Source organism: Uloborus diversus, chromosome 1 (genome assembly GCF_026930045.1).
Source record: "Uloborus diversus isolate 005 chromosome 1, Udiv.v.3.1, whole genome shotgun sequence".
NCBI classification, from domain to species: Eukaryota; Metazoa; Arthropoda; class Arachnida; order Araneae; family Uloboridae; genus Uloborus; species Uloborus diversus.
The window spans coordinates 101,883,344-101,903,923 of NC_072731.1; the positions used below are offsets into that span (position 1 = coordinate 101,883,344).

General features: G+C 36.6%; 1 protein-coding gene across 1 annotated transcript in view; it reads right to left on the minus strand.

The window, feature by feature from the left end:
- LOC129216977 (dihydropyrimidine dehydrogenase [NADP(+)]-like) overlaps positions 1–20,580 on the minus strand; it is an 83,280-nt gene that overhangs the window by 13,602 nt on the left and 49,098 nt on the right. Inside the window, exons 13-19 of the mRNA XM_054851239.1 lie at positions 14,804–15,019; positions 12,362–12,526; positions 11,991–12,059; positions 11,795–11,878; positions 3,390–3,510; positions 1,264–1,526; positions 102–281 (exon numbers count right to left, since the gene is read on the minus strand). Of these exons, the coding sequence (XP_054707214.1) occupies positions 102–281; positions 1,264–1,526; positions 3,390–3,510; positions 11,795–11,878; positions 11,991–12,059; positions 12,362–12,526; positions 14,804–15,019 (1,098 nt within the window). The remainder of the gene's footprint in view (positions 1–101; positions 282–1,263; positions 1,527–3,389; positions 3,511–11,794; positions 11,879–11,990; positions 12,060–12,361; positions 12,527–14,803; positions 15,020–20,580) is intronic.

The window sequence follows — 20,580 nt, forward strand, 5'->3', positions numbered from 1 at the left end:
AATCAATGCGCAATCCTTTCCCATTCTCGGATTGCTCATTGATTTGTGAACCGATAGAGTTGTTTACCATACCAGTACATGGCCCCTGGATGGCTACAAACCATATTAACGATGTGCTCCAATACTGCCACTGGTTTTCCTTTTTGATGCCTGGGAGTTGGAGGACTCTGTCCATTCCATTCATCCAGATCCGGTAAGCTTTGGATGTAGAGCAACATTTTGAGTCCGGTCACGTAGTCATCAATTACTGTGAAATCCTGGTTTTGGACTGCACTGCAAACCTAACCGATATGAGAAATGATGCTTTATACGTAAAACATATCGTCTGCTAAATATATCACATAAACATCACCAGTAATTTCCTTACTTTACCAGCATTAATCTGAAAACAGAAAGCTGCTTAAGCATACAAAGCAATAGCACGTTTGCACGTTTTTTTTTTTTTTTTTGAGAAATTAAAATTGTGAAGAGTGTATTTTTTTGAAAAGGGAAAATGATTTGTAAATACGGAATTAAAATGAATGATACTTGACGAAATTGTCATTGCTATTTTCGGATAAACATGGCTCTTTCTGAATGAGCTGGATGCAACCCGAATCGTTTTGTATCTACCAAGAAGTATTAAATCATGGAAAAATAACATATTTAGAAAATTCGTTGAAGGAACTGGCTTTTAACTTTGTCGCCTGATGTTCTTCTTTATGAATCACGTTATATTCTGATGATTTTAATACTTATTAATATCAACATTAACTGTCCTTTCTCAGAAGTTGCGCATAGCATTCGCGAAAGATTCCATTTTGAAAAGAGGCGATGACTTGACACATTGCACTTTCTGAAGTTTTCAATTAAACGCGTGCACTTGCTATTTCTTCAACCACCACCACCTTGATTCAATATGAGAAGAATAATCTTTTTTTTATGAAATTGATTTAAATAACTCTCTTAACAATTTCATTTACAATTAAAGCACATAAAGTGGTTTCTATATTAATAGTTGGCAATTTTGAAAGATAAAAAATGTGTTAAAAGGGAAGTATAAGAGGGAAAAACAGTCCAGAAGTTTCTGGTGTCACATGATGAACCTCTATACTAGGCAGAAACTAAATTTGGCAATCTAAGGAATTGGGAGGCCACGACCAACCCTTCGCTTGGGGAAAATCTTGGTTGAGCCACTTGTGCACAGGCAATGACAAAGTTGACGTTGGCAATAATATAAAACTATGAAGAATTAAAATGGTTGTTTCAAACCCAAGAACGAACCTGTAGTACAGTTGCACCCGCCTGCAGAAACTGTAACCCTGCTTCAGCAGAATCGATACCACCCGTAGCTAGAATTGGGAACCCTGGAAGAGCTCTGGCGATGGCCGAAACGGCCCGCAATGCGATGGGTCGTATGGCGTTTCCGGAAACCCCACCATAAGTCGTCCTCCTGGCTTTTCCTATGGCAGGCCAGGGTGTTGCGTCACTTTTAAGTCCCATGAGGCCCGAAACAGTGTTGGTCACCGTCACACCGTCAGCGCCACCTTTGTAAAAAAAAAAAAAAAAAAATATATCGCACATATAAGTGCATAGTTGTGTTTAGAAAAACACTAAAACGTTCGTGTGAGGATAAGTTAGCAAAAGTCATTAGTGAAAGCGAATAAACGATCGAATGTATTCGCTTATTACAGCAAAAATATTTAAAACTAATTTTATGTCTTTTGCCAGCAGACCCCGTGATGCTAACCGGGTCCATAATCCAGAGAGGCTATTTCATTGAGCCAGCACCCGCTATTCGCATACATAGAAATATAATATAATAGGTCGACTGATTCAGCAATCCTCAAACTGCTGATATCTAAGGACAAGAGAGAGAGTTATTATGTTTATGAGCTTCAATGGATAAAACGTGATATATGCGTGATTAGTAATATTACGATAGATTACAATTAGTGCTCCAATAGCACCAGTGTATTATGAAGATACGAGTGTACAAAGTCTAAAAATACGTTTAAAATACATAAACTTGCTTACAATGCATAAAATAATGCAAATCAAAATGTTTTAGTCTTTTATTACTTTTTGATTTAAATTACTCAAAATAATTAAGGAGCTATGAAAGTAGTTTGAGATTTTTTCAGCTTTTTTAAGTCCTCGCTTATTTTCTCATCTGAAAGCAACAATCAGAAGTTCAGTCCATTGCGACATATAGCTTTTTGAATGCACAAAATAATTCAAGGTTCAAGGACAAAAATTCAAGGAAAAAAAAATACACATCTTCAACAAACTAATATGTGCTGTTTTGTTTCTCTCGCAGGAAACTTCTCTTATATAAAACCTCTCGTGGTGGACCAAAAGCTGATATGAAAGGGGAACGTGCTCTACTAGAATTTAGCTCGTGATCTTACATTTATTCCTATTCCTATTCCTATTCAGAGTCACAACTGACTACAACTGTATTTATGTCGAGGACTGCATACTAAGTGCCATGCCTCCATTATTTTATATACCGATTGATGGCAGCACCATCACCGTATCGAACAGTTAATGAGAATTTAGAACTAGTCCAGGAGTTAATAGCTACCTGGTGCTAGCACCCCCAGAGGTATCGTTTCAGTTGGAGGACATTGAGACCACGAGCATATTTAACGTCGCCCAGTCCCCTTTAATGACGACGGTGGGTCTTCGACCATCGAGGTTCGAACTCAGGACCCTCCGGTCCCGAATTCGACACTCTACCGATCGGGCTACCACGGCCCCATTACATTTATATGTTTCAGAAATTTTACTTTAAGGAAATCAAGTTGTTTCTTGGAAAATAAGTGAAAACACGCTTTAAATACTTCAAAAGCAAGTGCTCCGAAGTTGTAAATTATTATAACCCTTTCAGTGGCAGTGGTCGCGCTGTGAAACCACTAATTTATACATTTTTTTCTCTGTTTTTTCCGAATTTTTTGAATCAAAATAGCTTGAGTCCTCATCTTTTAAGTTCAATTAACAGCATTAGATGGCAGAATAACAAAAAATATTTTTTCGTAGGCGCAATTTCTTGTTCAAATCATCAAATTTTCAATTTTTCGTTTACCCCAAAAATTGGAATTTTTTTCAGATTTTAAAAATTTTAATTAGCGCTGAAAGAGTGAATCATTTTTCTTCATTTTACCTGAGGTAGTCAATCATATTGTTCGAAAAGATTCAAATTCATTTTTACATGCATAAACATGTTTTTGTCCTTCCCCAGGTGGGTGGTGCGAACAAATGGGGACACCACCCCAGCGAAAAAAATTCTAAAAAAAAAAAAAATTAACTGAAAAATCTATGTCTAGATGATCAAATAAACCCACTTGTGGTGTTTTTCTTAAGATTCCTCAAAAATTAATGACGCGCCCCTGAAAGGGATAACTTACCTTTGTACGCAGCAGTAGCAATTGCAACTATATCAGTCACGTTTGGAGTCAACTTGGCAAAGAATGGAATTTTAACAGTACTTCTCACCCACTTGCAAATTCCTTCCACTAGCTTTGGATCCTATAATAAGAATTGAAGTTATTTCTTTTCTATATATAATTAAAGTTTATTTGATCCAGTCATTTCACTTGTAATTTGCTCAAAATTTTTTAAAGTGCAGATGTACTCAAAGCCATATTTCTCTCTCCACTCCAATAAACAAATGGTTTAAATTATTGGTTTTCTGCTTACAGCCTTGAGTTCAATGCTATAACCTCAAATATCATCCTAATTTCGCAATTTAAGAAACGTTCTCTCACACTTCTTTGTTGATCAAACAAAAATCTTCATTGAGAGCACCCCCCCCCCTCCCCTCGTAAACCGATATTCAGCGTAATATTAACTATAAACGAAATACACTGAAAGAGCCAATACATTATGAACACCTACTTAATAACGTGTTGCGTCAATTTTAAATTCTCCTTGACATGGATTCAGGGGCACCCAGATGGGAGGTTACTGTGACCTTCCAAAAATTTACCTAATTCGGAAAACTTTGTCTGTAGATTCGGCAAATTGGGAGCCATAATTGCAGTGCTGCAATTTTAAAAAGCACGAATGTCCCTTGTGGTTAGAGGTGCCTACGTGAGCATACCCACATTTTATCGTTTGACAAATTCAGAAGTTCCGTCCTCCTAATAATTTAAGTTCGGGGCACCCCTGCATGGACTCCACAAGTTCCTCACTAATGACTAGTTGACTAGGGTGCACCAAATGTTTAAGCAGTGGTCACACAAATCGAGATAATTTGACATGCTATTCTGCTTATGTTTGATCTCTGGTTAGCTTTGCTATAAAAAAAATGTACTCGATCAAATTATGGAATTTATGCCAAGATTCAGCGATAGAGGTGACCAGCCGGACATCAATTGGAAGTCATCATTATGCTTTTTGTACCATTCTAACACAATATGAGCCTTTTGGCAAACGACATTGCTCTCTGAAAATTTCCACTTCCAGTTGTCAAAACAGATCCATGCAAGGGTGATAAGCAATTCTACTCAGATATTCCGCAAATTTCAGAACCTGTTCCATCAAGACTAAGGGTCTAAGAACCGCCTACAAGAACGTCTCCCAAAAAAAAAAGTTATCGCCAGTGTACATTAATACCTCTATCGACGCGATAATTGTGAAATATCCGATCAAGCAGGCACCTCTCATCCACTTTCCCATGGTCCAGTCTCAATGTTCCCGGGCCCACTATATATGTAGTTAAGAGTCATTTTTTTAAAGCTGGACAAAGTGAATGGGGGCCTGATAGTTGACACCTTCAATTTTCCTGAAACTTTCAGGATATTTTACTAGTATTGTGATAAGAAAAAGTGAAGCTTCTTTCCTCTTTAATTTGACTTGTTGGCCCTCGAGTGGAGGTCAAAGTTTAGGGTCGTGAGAAAAAAGAGCTAAATACAGTCGACTCCCGCTACTAGGCGATTCGACTTACGCGAAATGGCTATAACGCGAATTTTTCACGAACCAAAACTTTTAGAGCTAACGCGAATTTTTCGTCCACAACTCGGACTTTTTTGGAAGGAAGTATCAGCTTCATTATTGGCTACTAAATATTGATTTAATTAATGTTATTATATTCCTTTAAGTATCACTAACAGCCAAAGTTCCCACACCAAACTAGTCTAGTGGATCAAATAACCACTCAGCATCTTTCATTTATTTTTTTTTCATTCTAAACATAGAAGTTGATGAAATATGATGGCACCTTAGTGTCACCTTTATCTAAAGTTTGTGAAGATGGAGAAAAAAAAGAAAGTTTCCGATATTTTTTTTTTAATTATTCTCGATATGCTTGAACAACTACAAAACGTCAACGGTAGCAGGACAATCAGTACGAGCGACTCTTCCATATTAAAAGTCAAAACGAAAAGATATCCATAAAAGCTCAGAACTTAGTTTCATTCATTTTGTGCACCTTAAAGTATTTCACGTTGAATAACAGTTTTTTATTTTTTTAAATACAGTAAAAGTTCAGGTCCAGTGGCGCCGACTCCATAGGGCTTGAGGGGGCCCGAGTCCCCTCAATAGTTTGTTTTGGGTATTTTTACCCCAATAACTTAAGAACATTATTTGTCATATTATGGTTTCTAAAATCACAAAATTATATGTTGGTACTTTTTACTTTCTTTGTTTGAAAATAGTTACATAGTGTCGTGTTTAGCAATAACTATAAGGATACGATTCACACACGACAAACATTTATTTTACAATTCTACCACATGAACACTACAGATACATAATCTATCATTTTGCGAATAAGAATGGAACTCAAACGGAAACCATGGCAACCACAACTTAACACAGCTTGGTAAAATATTAATAAATAGTTGTTGCCAGGTTCAAGACACAACAGTCCCTCTGCGACTAAATATAACGTTACAACCCAAATCTCTTAGGTGCTTTTCTAATTCTGGTCGAGCGTCGCAATGGCACAGTAGTCGGGGAAGGAACTTCTATGCTAGGCTCAGGTGTAGGCACAGGTATCGGGGTTGATGAGGGTTCTGATGCAGGAATAGAAAGATCAGGCTTTTCTATCCCACTTGAATCAGATATTGCCTCTGGTTCCTCAGTACTTTCTGAAATTGTAGGAACACAATTTTCAAGTGTTGATCCAGTTGTTTCCAAGGATTGTCCACACTTCCTTAGCTGGTCAACATGTCGTTTCCATATTTCATTTCCGACTTGTACGCTATAATTCAAAGATCCATCACGGTTGATCACAGTACCTATCTTCCATTTAGGTAGTCCTGCATAATTCCTCACGGCTACTTTCTCCCCTTCGAGAAACTCACGTGTAATTTCTTCAGTCAAGCAGTGAGAGCTTTGCTTTTGCATCACATGTTCTCTTACATTCGGTTTCAAAATATCGAGCCTGGTACGAATACATCGTTTCAAAAACAGAAAACTTGGAGTTTCACCTGTTAATGAGTGTGGGGTTATTCGATACTGCATCAAATATCTTTGGAGTTTCACATTAATATCTCCAGGATCGCTTTGACTAGATTTCAATGATGCTTTAAAACCTTGAACTAACTTTTCTGCTTGCCCATTCGTAGCAGGATGATAAGGAGCAGAAGGTCTATGCTTAATGCCATTCATTTTCAGGAATTGACGAAATTCGTAACTTGTAAAACTTCGACCATTATCGCTCACAACCGTCAATGGAAGTCCATAATGGGCAAATAGAACTCTTAAGTATTCAATTGTTAAGTTCGATGTAATATTCTTCATTGGCATTACCTCCACCCATTTAGAAAATGCATCAACAACCACTAGAAACATTTTCCCCATAAATGGACCAGCAAAGTCGACATGAATCCTTTGCCATGGACCATTCGGCCATTCCCACGGATGTCGCTTGATTCTTGATGGGTCATTTCTAGTTGACACGCAAGCAGCACAATTTTGGACAAAACTAGTTATGCTCGAATCTATACCCTGCCAATAGCAGTAACTTCTTGCGAGGGCTTTCATTTTAACAATTCCAGGGTGTCCTACATGGAGCTCCTCCAAGACAGCTTTATGGTACTTCTGGGGAATGCAAACTCGATGACCATACATAATGCATCCTTGTTGCAAAGAAAATTCGGATTCTTTACCTTTCCAGGGTAAAGGCAGCTCAGTTCCAGTTCGTAAACTTTCATAAAGTTCAAACAGTTTGCTGTCAACTTTGGTCGCTTTAGCAATTTCACTTGCCGTAATTGGAAGCACTTCAACTTGTAAAATGTTAGCTGCATCTGCATCTGTAATATGCTCTACCTTCCCGGTTGACAATGGCAATCTTGACAGAGCATCTGCGTTTCCGTGATCCTTAGTGTTTCGGTACCTAATAGTATAACTGAAAGCTTGTAAAAACAGTGCATAGTGAACCATTCTTGTAGCAGAAAGACATGGTAAACTTTTATTTGGAGCAAAAATTGATACTAGGGGTTTGTGATCAGTGACTAAGTGAAAATGGCGTCCAAACAGGTACTGGTAATATTTCTTTACTGCCCAAACAATACTTAGGGCCTCCTTGTCAATTTGAGAATAATTGCGCTCTGTTGCTGTCAAAGATCTCGAAGCAAACATAATCGGCTTCTCCGAACCGTCTTCAGTAATATGGCTCAACACAGCTCCAATTCCCACTGGTGATGCGTCTGTTTGCAGTACAATGGGTAGCTTCGGATCGTAATGGCATAATAGTCTTTCTGATGATATTTCTTGTTTTAGCTTCAGAAAAGTATTCTGAAATTCTGTGGTCCAGCAAAATTTGGTTCCTTTCTTAAGTAGCTTATTTAGTGGCGCAACACAAGTGGATAAATTTGGTATGAATTTTCCATAATAATTCACTAACCCTAGAAAACTCTTTAACTCAGAAACGTTCTTCGGAACAGGCGCTTTCAAAACTGCTTCAATTTTTTCTTGAGTTTTGTGCAGTCCAAATTTGTCGATTTTGTGACCACAAAAGTTTACGGAATCTTTGAAAAATTCACTTTTACTCTTGTTAACTTTAAGTCCATGTTCAGAAAGTCTTTCTAATACTTGTTCTAATCTGCTTAGATGTTCTTGATCGTTACGGCCCGTTACGGTGATATCATCCAGAAATACATGCACTCCTGGGATTCCGGATAACACTTGTTCAATACTACGTTGCCAAACAGCAGGGGCTAAGGCGATTCCATAGTTCATTCGTTTGTATCTGAATAAACCTTTATGTGTATTTATAGTAAGTAAATGACGATCCTTTTCATCAACCATCATTTGTAAATATGCCTCTGTTAAATCTATTTTAGTAAAAGTCTCTCCGCCAGCCAAATTCGCAAAAATGTCCTCGATCCTAGGTAAGGGATACTGCTCAATATTAAGTCCAGGATTTATTGTCACTTTATAGTCTCCACAAATTCGCAATTTTCCGTTTTGCTTTACAACAGGTACTATTGGAGTTGCCCAATCACTATATTTAACTGGTTCGATGATATCTTCTGACACTAATCTAACGAGTTCAGCTTCGATTCGTTCCTTTAAAGCAAATGGTACCGGTCGAGGCTTGAAAAATACTGGCTTGACACCAGGTTTCATTTGTAGACGACAGCTAAAGTTTTCCAATTTTCCTATCCCTGGAGTAAATATTTTCTCATGTTTTTGTAACAATTCTAGTAGTTTATTGCTACGGGAGTCGGATTTGTAAGCACAAACAGTCTTAATTTCTTTCCAGTCAAGAGAGAAACTTCTTAACCATTCTCTTCCAAATACTGCACTCACTTTTTCATTTACTAAATAAATCTTCTTGTTGCTACTTTGATTCTTATACCGAACTTTGACATGTGCTTCTCCAGCGGGTATGATCACAGAGTTGTCAAAATTACGGAGTATCATATTCGTCGGTTTAATCACTACCAGTGGACACAGTTTCTTAAAATCAGTTACATTCATGCATGTGACTGCGGCTCCAGTATCTAATTCAATGTCACACTTTTGGTCTTCAATAAAAACTTCCAAATATATTTTATCTCTTGCTTGCGTAGCAGATTTTACATTAAGAACAGGGGCACTGTCAGAACACGATTCAATTTGTTTCACAGTTTCAGTTTTATTTCTTTTTGTGCGACAGACCTTCGCCAAATGTCCTTTCTTTTGGCAAATTCGGCATTCCGTGTCTTTGTGTTTACATTCATGGGCTAAATGAAGCGTACTGTCACACCTATAACATTTGCGAGATGATTTTGCTGCTTTTCTTTGAAATTCTGGTTTTTTAAATTTATTCGAGACAGTTTTAGCAACTTTATCTTCCGAACTATACAGTTTATTAATAGATACCATTTTATTTTGAATTTCATGCACATCACGTTGTGCCGATTCCATAGCGAAAGCAATTTCTTTCGCCTTGGCGTAAGTCAAATTATCTTGCGCCAACAACTTCTTCTGGATGTTTTCATTCCTTAAACCCATGACTAATTTATCTCTTAGCATTGTACTTAAATTGTCGCCAAAATTACAGTTCATCGACAATTTTTGTAATTCAGCGCAATATGTAGTAATATTCTCACCTTCTAATTGATTACGCTTGTAAAATCTGAAGCGTTCCGTCATCTCCAACGGTTTTGGATTCAAATGTTCAGTTAATAATGTTACAATGTCATCGTACTCCAGATCAGAAGGAGTTTTTGGCGTAGCCAAATTCTTCAATAATTTGTAAGTAGTGGCACCCATTAAACTTAAAATGGCTGGTACCTTCTTAGTCTCTTCAATCTCATTCACTAAGAAGTAAGACTCAAGTCGTTCTACGTAACTTGGCCAATCTTCCACTGCAACATCAAATGACTCAAAATTAATGCTGGAAGATCCCATCATCTTCGTCGCCAACTTTTTGTCGTGTTTAGCAATAACTATAAGGATACGATTCACACACGACAAACATTTATTTTACAATTCTACCACATGAACACTACAGATACATAATCTATCATTTTGCGAATAAGAATGGAACTCAAACGGAAACCATGGCAACCACAACTTAACACAGCTTGGTAAAATATTAATAAATAGTTGTTGCCAGGTTCAAGACACAACACATAGTAAAATACATTCAGTAAGGAATTAAAAGAAATAACTATTGCGGTAGTAAGCAGGTTAATTGAAAACGAGTGGTGTGAATAATGATAGTGTTACATTGCTGAGAGCACTCATACAATTTGTTCTAGTGCGCGAACTTTCGGGTCAAGTCTGTCGCCGGCGGCGCTCTCATCTAAGTGTTGCTGATCTGGAAAAAATATATCAGAGTTTGATTTGTATATGAAATGGAAAACGTGATAGTTTTCTTCAATTATTAGAGTTAATAAAGTAATCTGTATTAACTTTTTTAACTCTATTAAAGCATTAATTTTGAGACATTATTTTTATTTAATGAACTCTGAGCCTTATTCAAAGCAAGCTTAAATTAGTTATTTCACTATAGTAATCAAAGTGCGACAGCAATCTTTTATGCTTTATTCTTTTAATGTTTAGTTTAGATTTATTTAAATATTATTTCTCTCTTTTCAGAGCTATATATTCACTGCTCTGTAATAGACTAAAAGAATAATTATTACTGTAAATTAAATTAGCTTTTTACGAAAATATCATGCATGTTTTTTTTTTTTTCAAAGCCAAAAAATGGGTTGGCTTGTCGAGTTTCTCAGAGTGTCGATTTACCGAGAGTCGAGTTTTTGGGGTTCTAATGTTGATCATATGACTCTAAAAGGCTTAAAAAACTTTAAAACTCACTATTTTTTATCTCAAACTTAGAAAAATTTCCCCTGGCAAGACCCCCGTTATGGGCACCCCCCCCCCAATAGTTGTTATAAATCGGTGCCACTGGGAGTGCCTTTCCATGCAAGTCAAGTGCACTATCTTGTATAGTGCCGTAGTCTAGCTAAGGCACTGCATGGCTACCCACAAAATGGAACTGTAAAATTGTCCTGCACTTTAGGCAAGTGACGTGATCTAAGTGAAGCAGAAAATTTGTGTACCAATTTTTAGATTGTTTTACTTCGAAAACGCCATGTCACATATTTTTTGTTTGTATAAATTATACCCAGTGTAATAAAGTTTTCTGTAACCTTGAACACAACATGGCAATTCTTCTCACAAAGCTGATCCCCCATTTTGGAGCACTATATTTTGGAGATCCTAGATCCTCAAGGACAAACAAATAAGTTTTTTTAAAAAAGAAACTTTACTTTTTCTTATCATAGTACCACTAACACATCCTGAAATTTTTACGAAAATTGAAGACATCAACCATCAAAAGTGTCCAGTTTAAAAACAAATGACTCTTAAAATCTAATCAGCAACAGTTCGTATTCGAGCTCTCTAACTTTGAATTGCATTCTATTCCTAGCATTTCGTTTTGATTTCCATGAAAGGAACACACGGACAATCTGAATTGTGTTCATCTCTTAAAACATATCGTTGCCTCAAGCATCACTAAGACATATAATCCCAGGAATAACACTAAGATATCCTACTGTTGCTCTGAAGCGACGATATTTGTACATCAGAATTCGGAAATTTTTATGAATTCATATCCTTCCGAGATTTAAGGGTTAAAATTCAAATTATATTATTATTTTTTTTTTTGACTCAAAAGTAAACGTTTTTAATTTGGAGAAAAAAATCTATATTATTCTATACTTGGGACAAATAACCTGGAAGCATTGTGAAGGCTGCACAGATCTTAATCACAGTATAATGAAGCTGCCAGGTTAGGTTTGCTCCGACTATAAGCATTCGTTGTATTTACAGAATCTAACTAAGCGTGGTAAGAATTTCTTACCTGGCCACAAGCCAATCCCATTCCTCTCTCGCCCATTCCATGTGGACACGATAAATTTAATTCGAGGGCATCTGCGCCAGAAGCCTAAAACAATTTTATGAGATCTTATTAAAATAACAACTGAATTCAAAATTAAATGCAATCGATTTACAAATACTTTTATCTTTGATTGGATTTTCAAACAAAGTTTTCTTACCTCTGCTAGTTTTGCAAGATGAATCCAATCGTTTTCATTATAGGAACACATTATGCTGGCTATAACGATCTAAAAATACATGTATTAGTGTTAAGACCAATTTCGTTAATGTTAAGCGAAATTTAATTTTTCAAGTTCAGTGAACATTTTCCTCCTCAAGAATTATATACAGACTTAAAACGATAGTAGAACAATATTTTTTAAATATTACTAAATTTGGAAGAAATAATAATATGCATTTAATCTACAACTTTTAAAGTTTATGATCGTAAGCTAACATTTAAAAGCAATTTTATAGCTACAACATTTATTAATTTTAAAAACCTTAATATAAAAGGGATCGTTATTAGTTTCTATAAGAATGTCACTACCTTCCCTGGGAAGTCTTTTTTCAGTTCAGTGATACTCCGAAGCCAATAGGAAGTGGTTTTCTCACTAATGAGCTCTATGTTTAAGAACGACCCTTGTCCTGGACCATAAGTATGTCCTGATGTAGTTCCTCGAATGATTCTTGGAGACACGTTGGTCACAATGTCCTTGAGAAAATGAAAAGTAATTAATTTTTTTTCGAAATATAATTCATTGAAGGCATTCAAACATTCATCTTGAGAATACCGTAATGCTTCATTCTCACAGTTGAATTGATAAACATAATTTCTTTCTTTTTTTTTTTTTGGACTAAAACCCGTCAAAATTTGTGAGAACAAGCTGGTGAAGAAAATTTAATGCGGCATGAAAAGTAATCTTACCGGATTTAGGTTAATGTTCAGCATATTATCTAAAACTGCAAGATCACATGTTGTAGAACTTCTCTTTAGCCCAATAGCTAATTACATAAATCATGGCACTAGTTTGTTCCTTACAAATACTGGTGGGACTAAGCTTTAAGTTACGTTCCTTATCAGGAGCTTAGTTGACAGTACAAGCATAAAATTAACTAGTTGTTATGGTATCCAGAGACTGCAATTTTACTTTGCTTATGGATCCTACAATAGCCATAACAATGCAGGAGGTTCTCTCATAGAAGCTGAAATCACGTTACTCTGGTAAGTAAATTTAAATAAGGGCAAAAGTGCAGGTTCTAGGAACCGTTGTTTGAAATTTGCTTGCACTGATGGAATTGATTACTTGATCAAACAGTTCCCAGCCATCCTCCCTAAAATTGAAATTTATAACAGTAGTTTTTGATCTAGTTATGTAACAGATTGTATTTTACCAACCTAGTCTTTCTAGTCAATATTGAAAACTCAGTAAAAACAATGACGTGCATTTTTTCCTGTTTTCCTTTTTACAAATGACCAGCAATATGTATTAGTTAAATATTTAGAAACTGATACTATGTACAATGCCAAATGGAATTTCTTTTTACTTTTGTAACATTTGACTTTACTTGCAACCGTTAATTTCTCTTTTTATCAAATCACTTAGTAATACGTATTATGAAGACGTCACTGCAACGTCATGGACTGGCATTCGTAAGTTGCTGCTGATTTCACAGTGACGCTTTGTGACCGTCACGCAATGAGGTGACTTTCACATCAAGTTCCCATCTTTGTTACTGTGCTATTAGAGGGATGTGGGAGCGTTTTGAAAACTAATTTTGCGTCTTTTGAACTAGTTCTCCACTATTCGATTAATGCCAAGCTTTTTGAGCAATCACGATTGCTAATTGTTTTCACTTGACCGTTCTTGATGTTTGGTTCCTTTTTCAACCCCACCGTTCTCTGCAGGCGCAGCTCCTCCGGTCCTGAGCAATCCGCTTCTCCTGGTCGGGGGCGTCCATGTCCTACACGCACGCACGCTCATACACATACACACTCACACACATACACACACGCGCCTTTAAACACGTACTTTCTTCTTTGCGATTTTGGATGATGTAATAAATCAGGACTTCAAGTTTAGTCAACAGTGCAGCATTGCTAGTAACAAAGACAACAGAATGCTTGGGTTTATCAATAGATCTGTTTCTAACAAATCTAAGGTTCTTCTGCCTTTATATAGGAGTTCAGTAAGACCCCATTTGGAGTATGCTGTGCAGTTTTGGCCGCCTTATCTGAGGAAAGATATTTGTGCATTGGAAAGGGTTCAAAGAAGGGTAACTAGACTAGTAAGGGGACTTTCAGATTTAGGTTATAATACCAGACTTAATAGACTTAATATGTATAGCCATAGCCTGGAGCAAAGGAGGATCAGAGGGGACATGATTCAGTTGTTTAAATTTATCGAAATGAATGATGTTAAAGGATTAAATTTTCGCACCGAAAGCAGGAGGAGGGGTCATTGTTTTAAGCTATTCAAATATCAGGTTAACCCGGAAATAAGGAAAAACAACTACTTTAGTAGAGTTGTGGGCACTTGGAACAACTCACTGGAAGAGGTGGTAATGAGCAAGGGGGTGGATTGCTTTAAGAGGGCCATAGATCTTCATTGAGGATTAATAAATTGACTAGGCCAGCCTAACTAGCCCAAGAGCTTTTGGCGGTCGTCGTATTTGTATTTGTATACACACACGCCAACGTGCATACACAGAGGTCTACGAACTCATACAAGCCTACACATACCATACACAACTATACACACGTAACCGCCCAAGAGGAGGTGCAGGCTTGGGGGGACAAGAGCCGTTTCTAGAAACAATTGAGTAGGGTGGTAACAAATGAGTCTAATCCTGTCGCAACTCATGATTGCAAAAAAAAAAAAAAAAAAAAAAAAAAAAACATAATTTGAATTCAAAATTTCAGAATTCAAATTTGGTATAATTATTTTCTTTTCTTTTTGTTTACCAGATGTAAAAGTTTATTTCAGATCACCTTTTCAAGGGAAAATGTCTTGGTGAGTGCAAATGCCCACCCGGCTTCAAAGGCACGTCTGATCATCGGGCTGCTCGTGGTGGGAGGTGCACTTGCGAGCCCAAAGGGATTCTCTAACTTTAGTCCACATATCTCAACGCTGAGGTCAACGAGGTCAACGGGAGACATGAACGGAGGTAGAGAAGGAGTTGGTGACACTTTAATTTCGTGTTGAGACTGAAACATAAAAGTATTCAATTAGACGAAAAAAAAGAGGGGTCACCTTTTTTACTTTATTTTTTGTCAGAAAAAGGAATTGAATTAACATTCTTAAAAAGAAAGTCGATTTTAATTGTTAATAATATATACACGGGTTTGAAAAATCTCTAAGCCAAACAAATTTTTTAAAATTATTAGAATGAATGAAGGACGGATGCAAGGGAGGAGCAATCGCCCCTCCCTTGAGAAACCTTGTACTTGCGATTTTTTCGAATTGAAGTCCTAAAACACAAGTGTAGGTCCCTTTTGACTACGATAAGGAAATAAATGCGACTGAAATTTCTCTGCCGGAAGCTTTTCGGAATTGAAGTTCCAAAAAAGCAGTTTTAGACTACGTTCTATGATGCTAGAAGGAAGAGGTTTCGAAGCATACCCATGGAATGCATCCGAAGTTAAAGTTCTTAATCGCAATTTCAGAATACCTCTATCAACGGAAAAGGAAAGAAATAGCTTCAGGGACCTCCTTCGCTGATAAATCTCTATATTTTAGTTGCTTTCGATAGAAAAACTATGGCAGCGTCCCCCCCCCCCGCCCCCAAGTATGTATAAATCCGATACGTAGTCAGCGGTAAGTAGAAAAATCAACCGCCCCCTCCTTGAAACATTTCTGGACCCGTCAATGGAATGAGGGTCATTCTTCAAAAAATGTAACTTTTCTGTCATACGCCTTTTACAGTAAAAACTTTAAGGAACAATTCATTTAACAATGATTTTTAATATTATCAAAAATATATCTATTTAAACTTGCCAACAATTTTTTAATAATAATTTTTATTTTAGTATATTTTTGGTTCACAACATGTACACTCTATAACAAAAAAATCAAAGCACCAAGAAGGAGTGATCCGATTGAGACGAAAGCTGGTAGATAGGAAGACGATCGCAGAATAGTAAATGACTGAATTCTTAGAACAATTGAATAATTTATATCAGAGTTACAGTAAAACAAGTTCAATAAGGTATTGACCCGCCTCTATCATGGATACAAGCTGAAGCACGGCGTGGCGTGGCAAACACCGATAAAGCTCCCGGAGGGTGTCCTACGGTAATTCCGGCCAAATTCGCTCCAATTGTCGGACGAGGTCATCAACATTCCTTGCCAGATGCAACCGCCATCCCATCATATCCCAGATATGCTGGATGGAAGAGAAATCTGGCGATCTGGCAGGCAACCAGCCGAGGGTACTCCAAAAGGAACGGCAGCAAAACAGGTCTTAGGATGTCGTCGACGTACCACTATGCAGTAAGTGTCCCTCTAATTATGACCAAAGGGGTTCAGTTATCAAAGGAAATGGCACCCCAGATCATAATGCCTTGTTGAGAGTTAGTGTGGCGTGCAAAAGTGAAACCAAGATCCGCCCTCTGCTTTGGGTGTCTCCAAACACGTCTTCGATGATCGTCATGACACTGTTGGAAACGGGATTCGTCGCTAAAGACTATACGTCCCTAGTCGATACCATTCCAACCTGATCGAGCCATGCACCACTGTAATCTGGCTCGGCAGTGTTTAGGCGTCAGTGTCAGGTGACGTAACGGTCGGTGCGAGCGTAGATTTCGTTGTCCCAACCGTCTGTAAATGGTCATGATGGACTCTGGTGTTTGGGTTGAACGTCTGATGGTTCATAGAGATGAAGAAAGCGCTGTGACAGCTGATCAGACAATCACTCTGTCATCACGATCTGTTGTGACCGTAGGTCGACCGCTACCATCCTGACTCTGAACTCTGTCATTTTTCACCCATCCTTGCCAGCATCTTCGAATCGGCGCACAGTGAAGTATTTGACTGAAAATCCTGGCCAAAACTAGTTTGAAATTTTCACTCTTCTGAAGGCGACACCCTTGTGTGCGTTTGTGCGCTGTACGGCGAAGCTATCCCACATATAGGCATGAAACGTGGTATACAAGTTGTGTGAAAGGCCTGATGTAACAATTTGAAACTCGATTTTTTAAATTTGAATGAGAAAATGAAATATTTAACATTTTATCCACGGTTTAGACTTTTGCATGTTTACGATCGTAAAAACGATCCTAGTAAACGTAGAAAAAAACCCAATGCATCACTAGATAGGAAAAATAATTTTCTTCAAGAATATGGTTTGTTTGAAGTTCTAACGCAATTAATCGAATTTCTAAGAATTTACAAAGGGAGGTCACTTTTCCGACTTATTTCAATTATTCAATCAATGTAAACTAAAACTCCTGCATCCAATATTCTAATAATGTTATGGCTCTGAAACTGTTTAAAGAAATAATGTTAACACCTTACCTTCATTTACAGCGTAAACGCTGAAGAATGGGTGAGGTGATGTTATGTTGTTTCACTGATTTATAATAATTTTTTTTTTCAATGAGTTGAAATAAAAAATTTCAATAATTTTCACTCGATCCGAAATTGATTCCACAGTTGGCTCTTTGCCAATAATGCTTAGACAAGTGATAAGTAAACATGTTCGATGCGAATGGCTGTTTTCCTTTGAAGATATGTAATTAAGTGCACTGTTCGAGGGAAAAAAAGCAAAAAGCGGTTAAAAAAATCCTAGTATTCTGTACAAAACACCAATTTGAAACCAAAAAAATAATCAATTTTATTCTTTTCGTTTGGTTTCAATCATTAAAACCCTGAGTTAATCATGCACAAAAAGAATTGAAGACAAGGGTTTCGAGGTCACAAAGAACCTTTTTTCTATTGTACCAAAAATAAATAAATGAACTAGGATGTTATAACTGTAAAAACACTCGAAAATGGATATTCAAAAGCTCTTTGTCTTTGGATTGTATATATTGTACTCGTACCTTCAGTCGATCCTTAGTTTTACATAGCTTAATGTGTCCCGCTAAAAATTGTACGAACAAAAACTTGGAACTAAAATTTTATGTAACTTCAATTTCACAATGAGTTGGTAAAATGTCTTAAATGTGGATAGCTCGCTAGCGTTAGGAGACAGTTACAATTGTCTCCTAACACTACCAAGTGTGTGTGGGGGGGGAGGTATTTTCCCTCTTTTGCTACGTATAAGGGGGAAAAGACCCTCCCCCGGCACATTATTTGTAGCAATGATCTGAAAAAATATAAATATTTATTTATTTTATCTAAAATCTATTCCAATTTTAAGGAAGAGCAAATTTTCTTAGCGAGATCAAAGAAAAAAAAATTAATTTATTAATTCATTAACGTACATGAGAAAATTAACATAATTGAACGCAAACACATGTTTTAGGGGTGCAATGAATCTCTTTAACGATGCATAAAGGTAAGCGTTTTCGAAATTAGTTGGATGATTCTCATTCTATACCTTACAACTTTATACATTGATGAAGCGGTTTCTCGTAACCCTGAAACTCGTGTCTGAAATTTTATTGTTGTATGTCTTAATTTTCATTCAGTAGTACTTATGATGGCTTTTTACAAATTTATTAAATCTTTGTAGGTAAATTCAGTTTAAAATCATGACTTGTCACAAAAAGATCGGATTATGCCCTTTTTTTAAAAAAAATCATTTAAAAAAAGGGCAGTTGTAGGCGGAAGATTTTTTGGCTGAAATTAGCACTAGAGACTTTGCCAAATACGATGCAACTTTCAAAACAGCCCGACCAAGCCCGACACCCATTTAAAAACCTTTCTCTAGTTATAAATTAAGGCGAAAAGCCTTTAAAAATCTCACGTACCAAGTTTTCTTTATTTTTTTTCACAAAAAGAAAATAAAAATATTTACTTTGATTTATAATTAGCACTAAGCCCTGACATTTCTTTATACCGTTAAATTGGTTTGGTTCCATTCCATTCATTTAGAAAGCCACAAAAAAATCTACATTGAAACGTAATAATTGAGCTAAAACGTAACAAAAAAGCGAAAATTCTTATAGAAATCTCATCTTTCACCGAGGCTATGAGCAATTGTATGTGACTCAAGTTTCCAAAACAGGTGCCGATCGATGCATCAGTTAGTCAACTATCATAGGATAAATTTTCATAAAAATCGGGTAAATTTTTAATTTTGGACTTTTGGCCAGGATTTTCAGTCAAATACTCCACTGTGCGGCGCATCGCTTCGACTTAAATGACAAGCGATTCTCCGATTTGACCAACCGGCCTCTTTCAATCCAACGATACGACCTCTTTTTAACCGACTTCAAAAAAGGAGGTTATGATTTCGTATTGCGGCTTTTTATGTGTGTTTTCGAATTATTCCAACACTACTTAACCGATTTGAAAATTTATTTTGTTTGTTTTGGAAGGGTATATTTCCCAGATGGTCCCCAGATGTTCCCCAGCTGTAATTTGGTCTATATCTGATAAAGGGTCTCGGAGAAATCCAAGAAACATTAAATTTCATACGTCATGGTCACGTGATGTTGCTGTGATCGGTGTATTTTCACACCTAAAAGCTTTTGGCTTTCTCTTGAACGACATTTAATTCTCGCGGCACATGGATGATTAATTTTGTCAACGCTGCGCCGCATGGTAATTCTTTATTGTAGGTGTTACTAATGTATTTATTACTGCGTCGCAAAGCAGTAAACTAAATATATTTTGCTACTTTAATAGTTGAATCAATTACCTTAATATTTTATTTACTAATAAATAACTTTATTTAGGCACTAAAATATAAAATTCTTTATTTAATATTCCAATTTTTAAATATATTTAGTGTTCAATTGAGGAGGAATTGAATACAGAACACGCCTCCCCCACGATTTAATTTATATTCTTTAATAATATACATTATAACTGTGTATGATTTCTGAAGTTTGACCAATATTCTAGATTTACTATTTCACGATGCCGCCAGTTCAATTTGAAATTAGGGTTATATCAATTAGCAGGCTTAAAAAAAAAGAGGAGGTTCTGAACTCGTCGGATTTGTTTTTCCTTTGTACAATGTTCCATAAATACTCGAAGACACCTGTTCCCAGGGGCGTGCACAGGGAGGGGGAGGGACACCTGCTGGCCCGGGCCCGAGCCTGGAGGGGGCCCAATAATTTTGTAACTAACGGTGAAATATAGGGGTAAACAATATCTAGAGGGGCCCGAAAAAGTCATTTGTGATGGGCTCCATAATTTCTGTGCACGCCCCTGCCTGTACCGATAAGGAAAAATCTTGTTTTGTTTGAAACAGCATAGTTCCTCGGCGGCGGTCTAATGTTAATCAAGTTCAGGTTTGATGAAATTGAGGAAACTCTTCAAATATCATACTCACATTTAAATCGATTTGTACTTTATTAACTTTGTATATCGTCTCACTTAGTGAACCAGTTTTTATGTTTTTTTTTTTTTTTTTTGTTTTGTTTTGTTCAGTGGTGGTTTTGTTTAGGGGTGGTCTAACTTAGGTTCCAAATCTTTGATTTACACTATTTGTTCTTTAGGGAAAAGTTAAGGGTAAAACAATAAATTTCATGCCATTTCCATCACAAACGATTAAATATAAAACCCATTGATAAACAAAGGCCATAAAACAAAAGTTCATACTTTCTTTACCTATAGTTAAAGAAAGTACTAAAAATATATATTATTAAGAGTA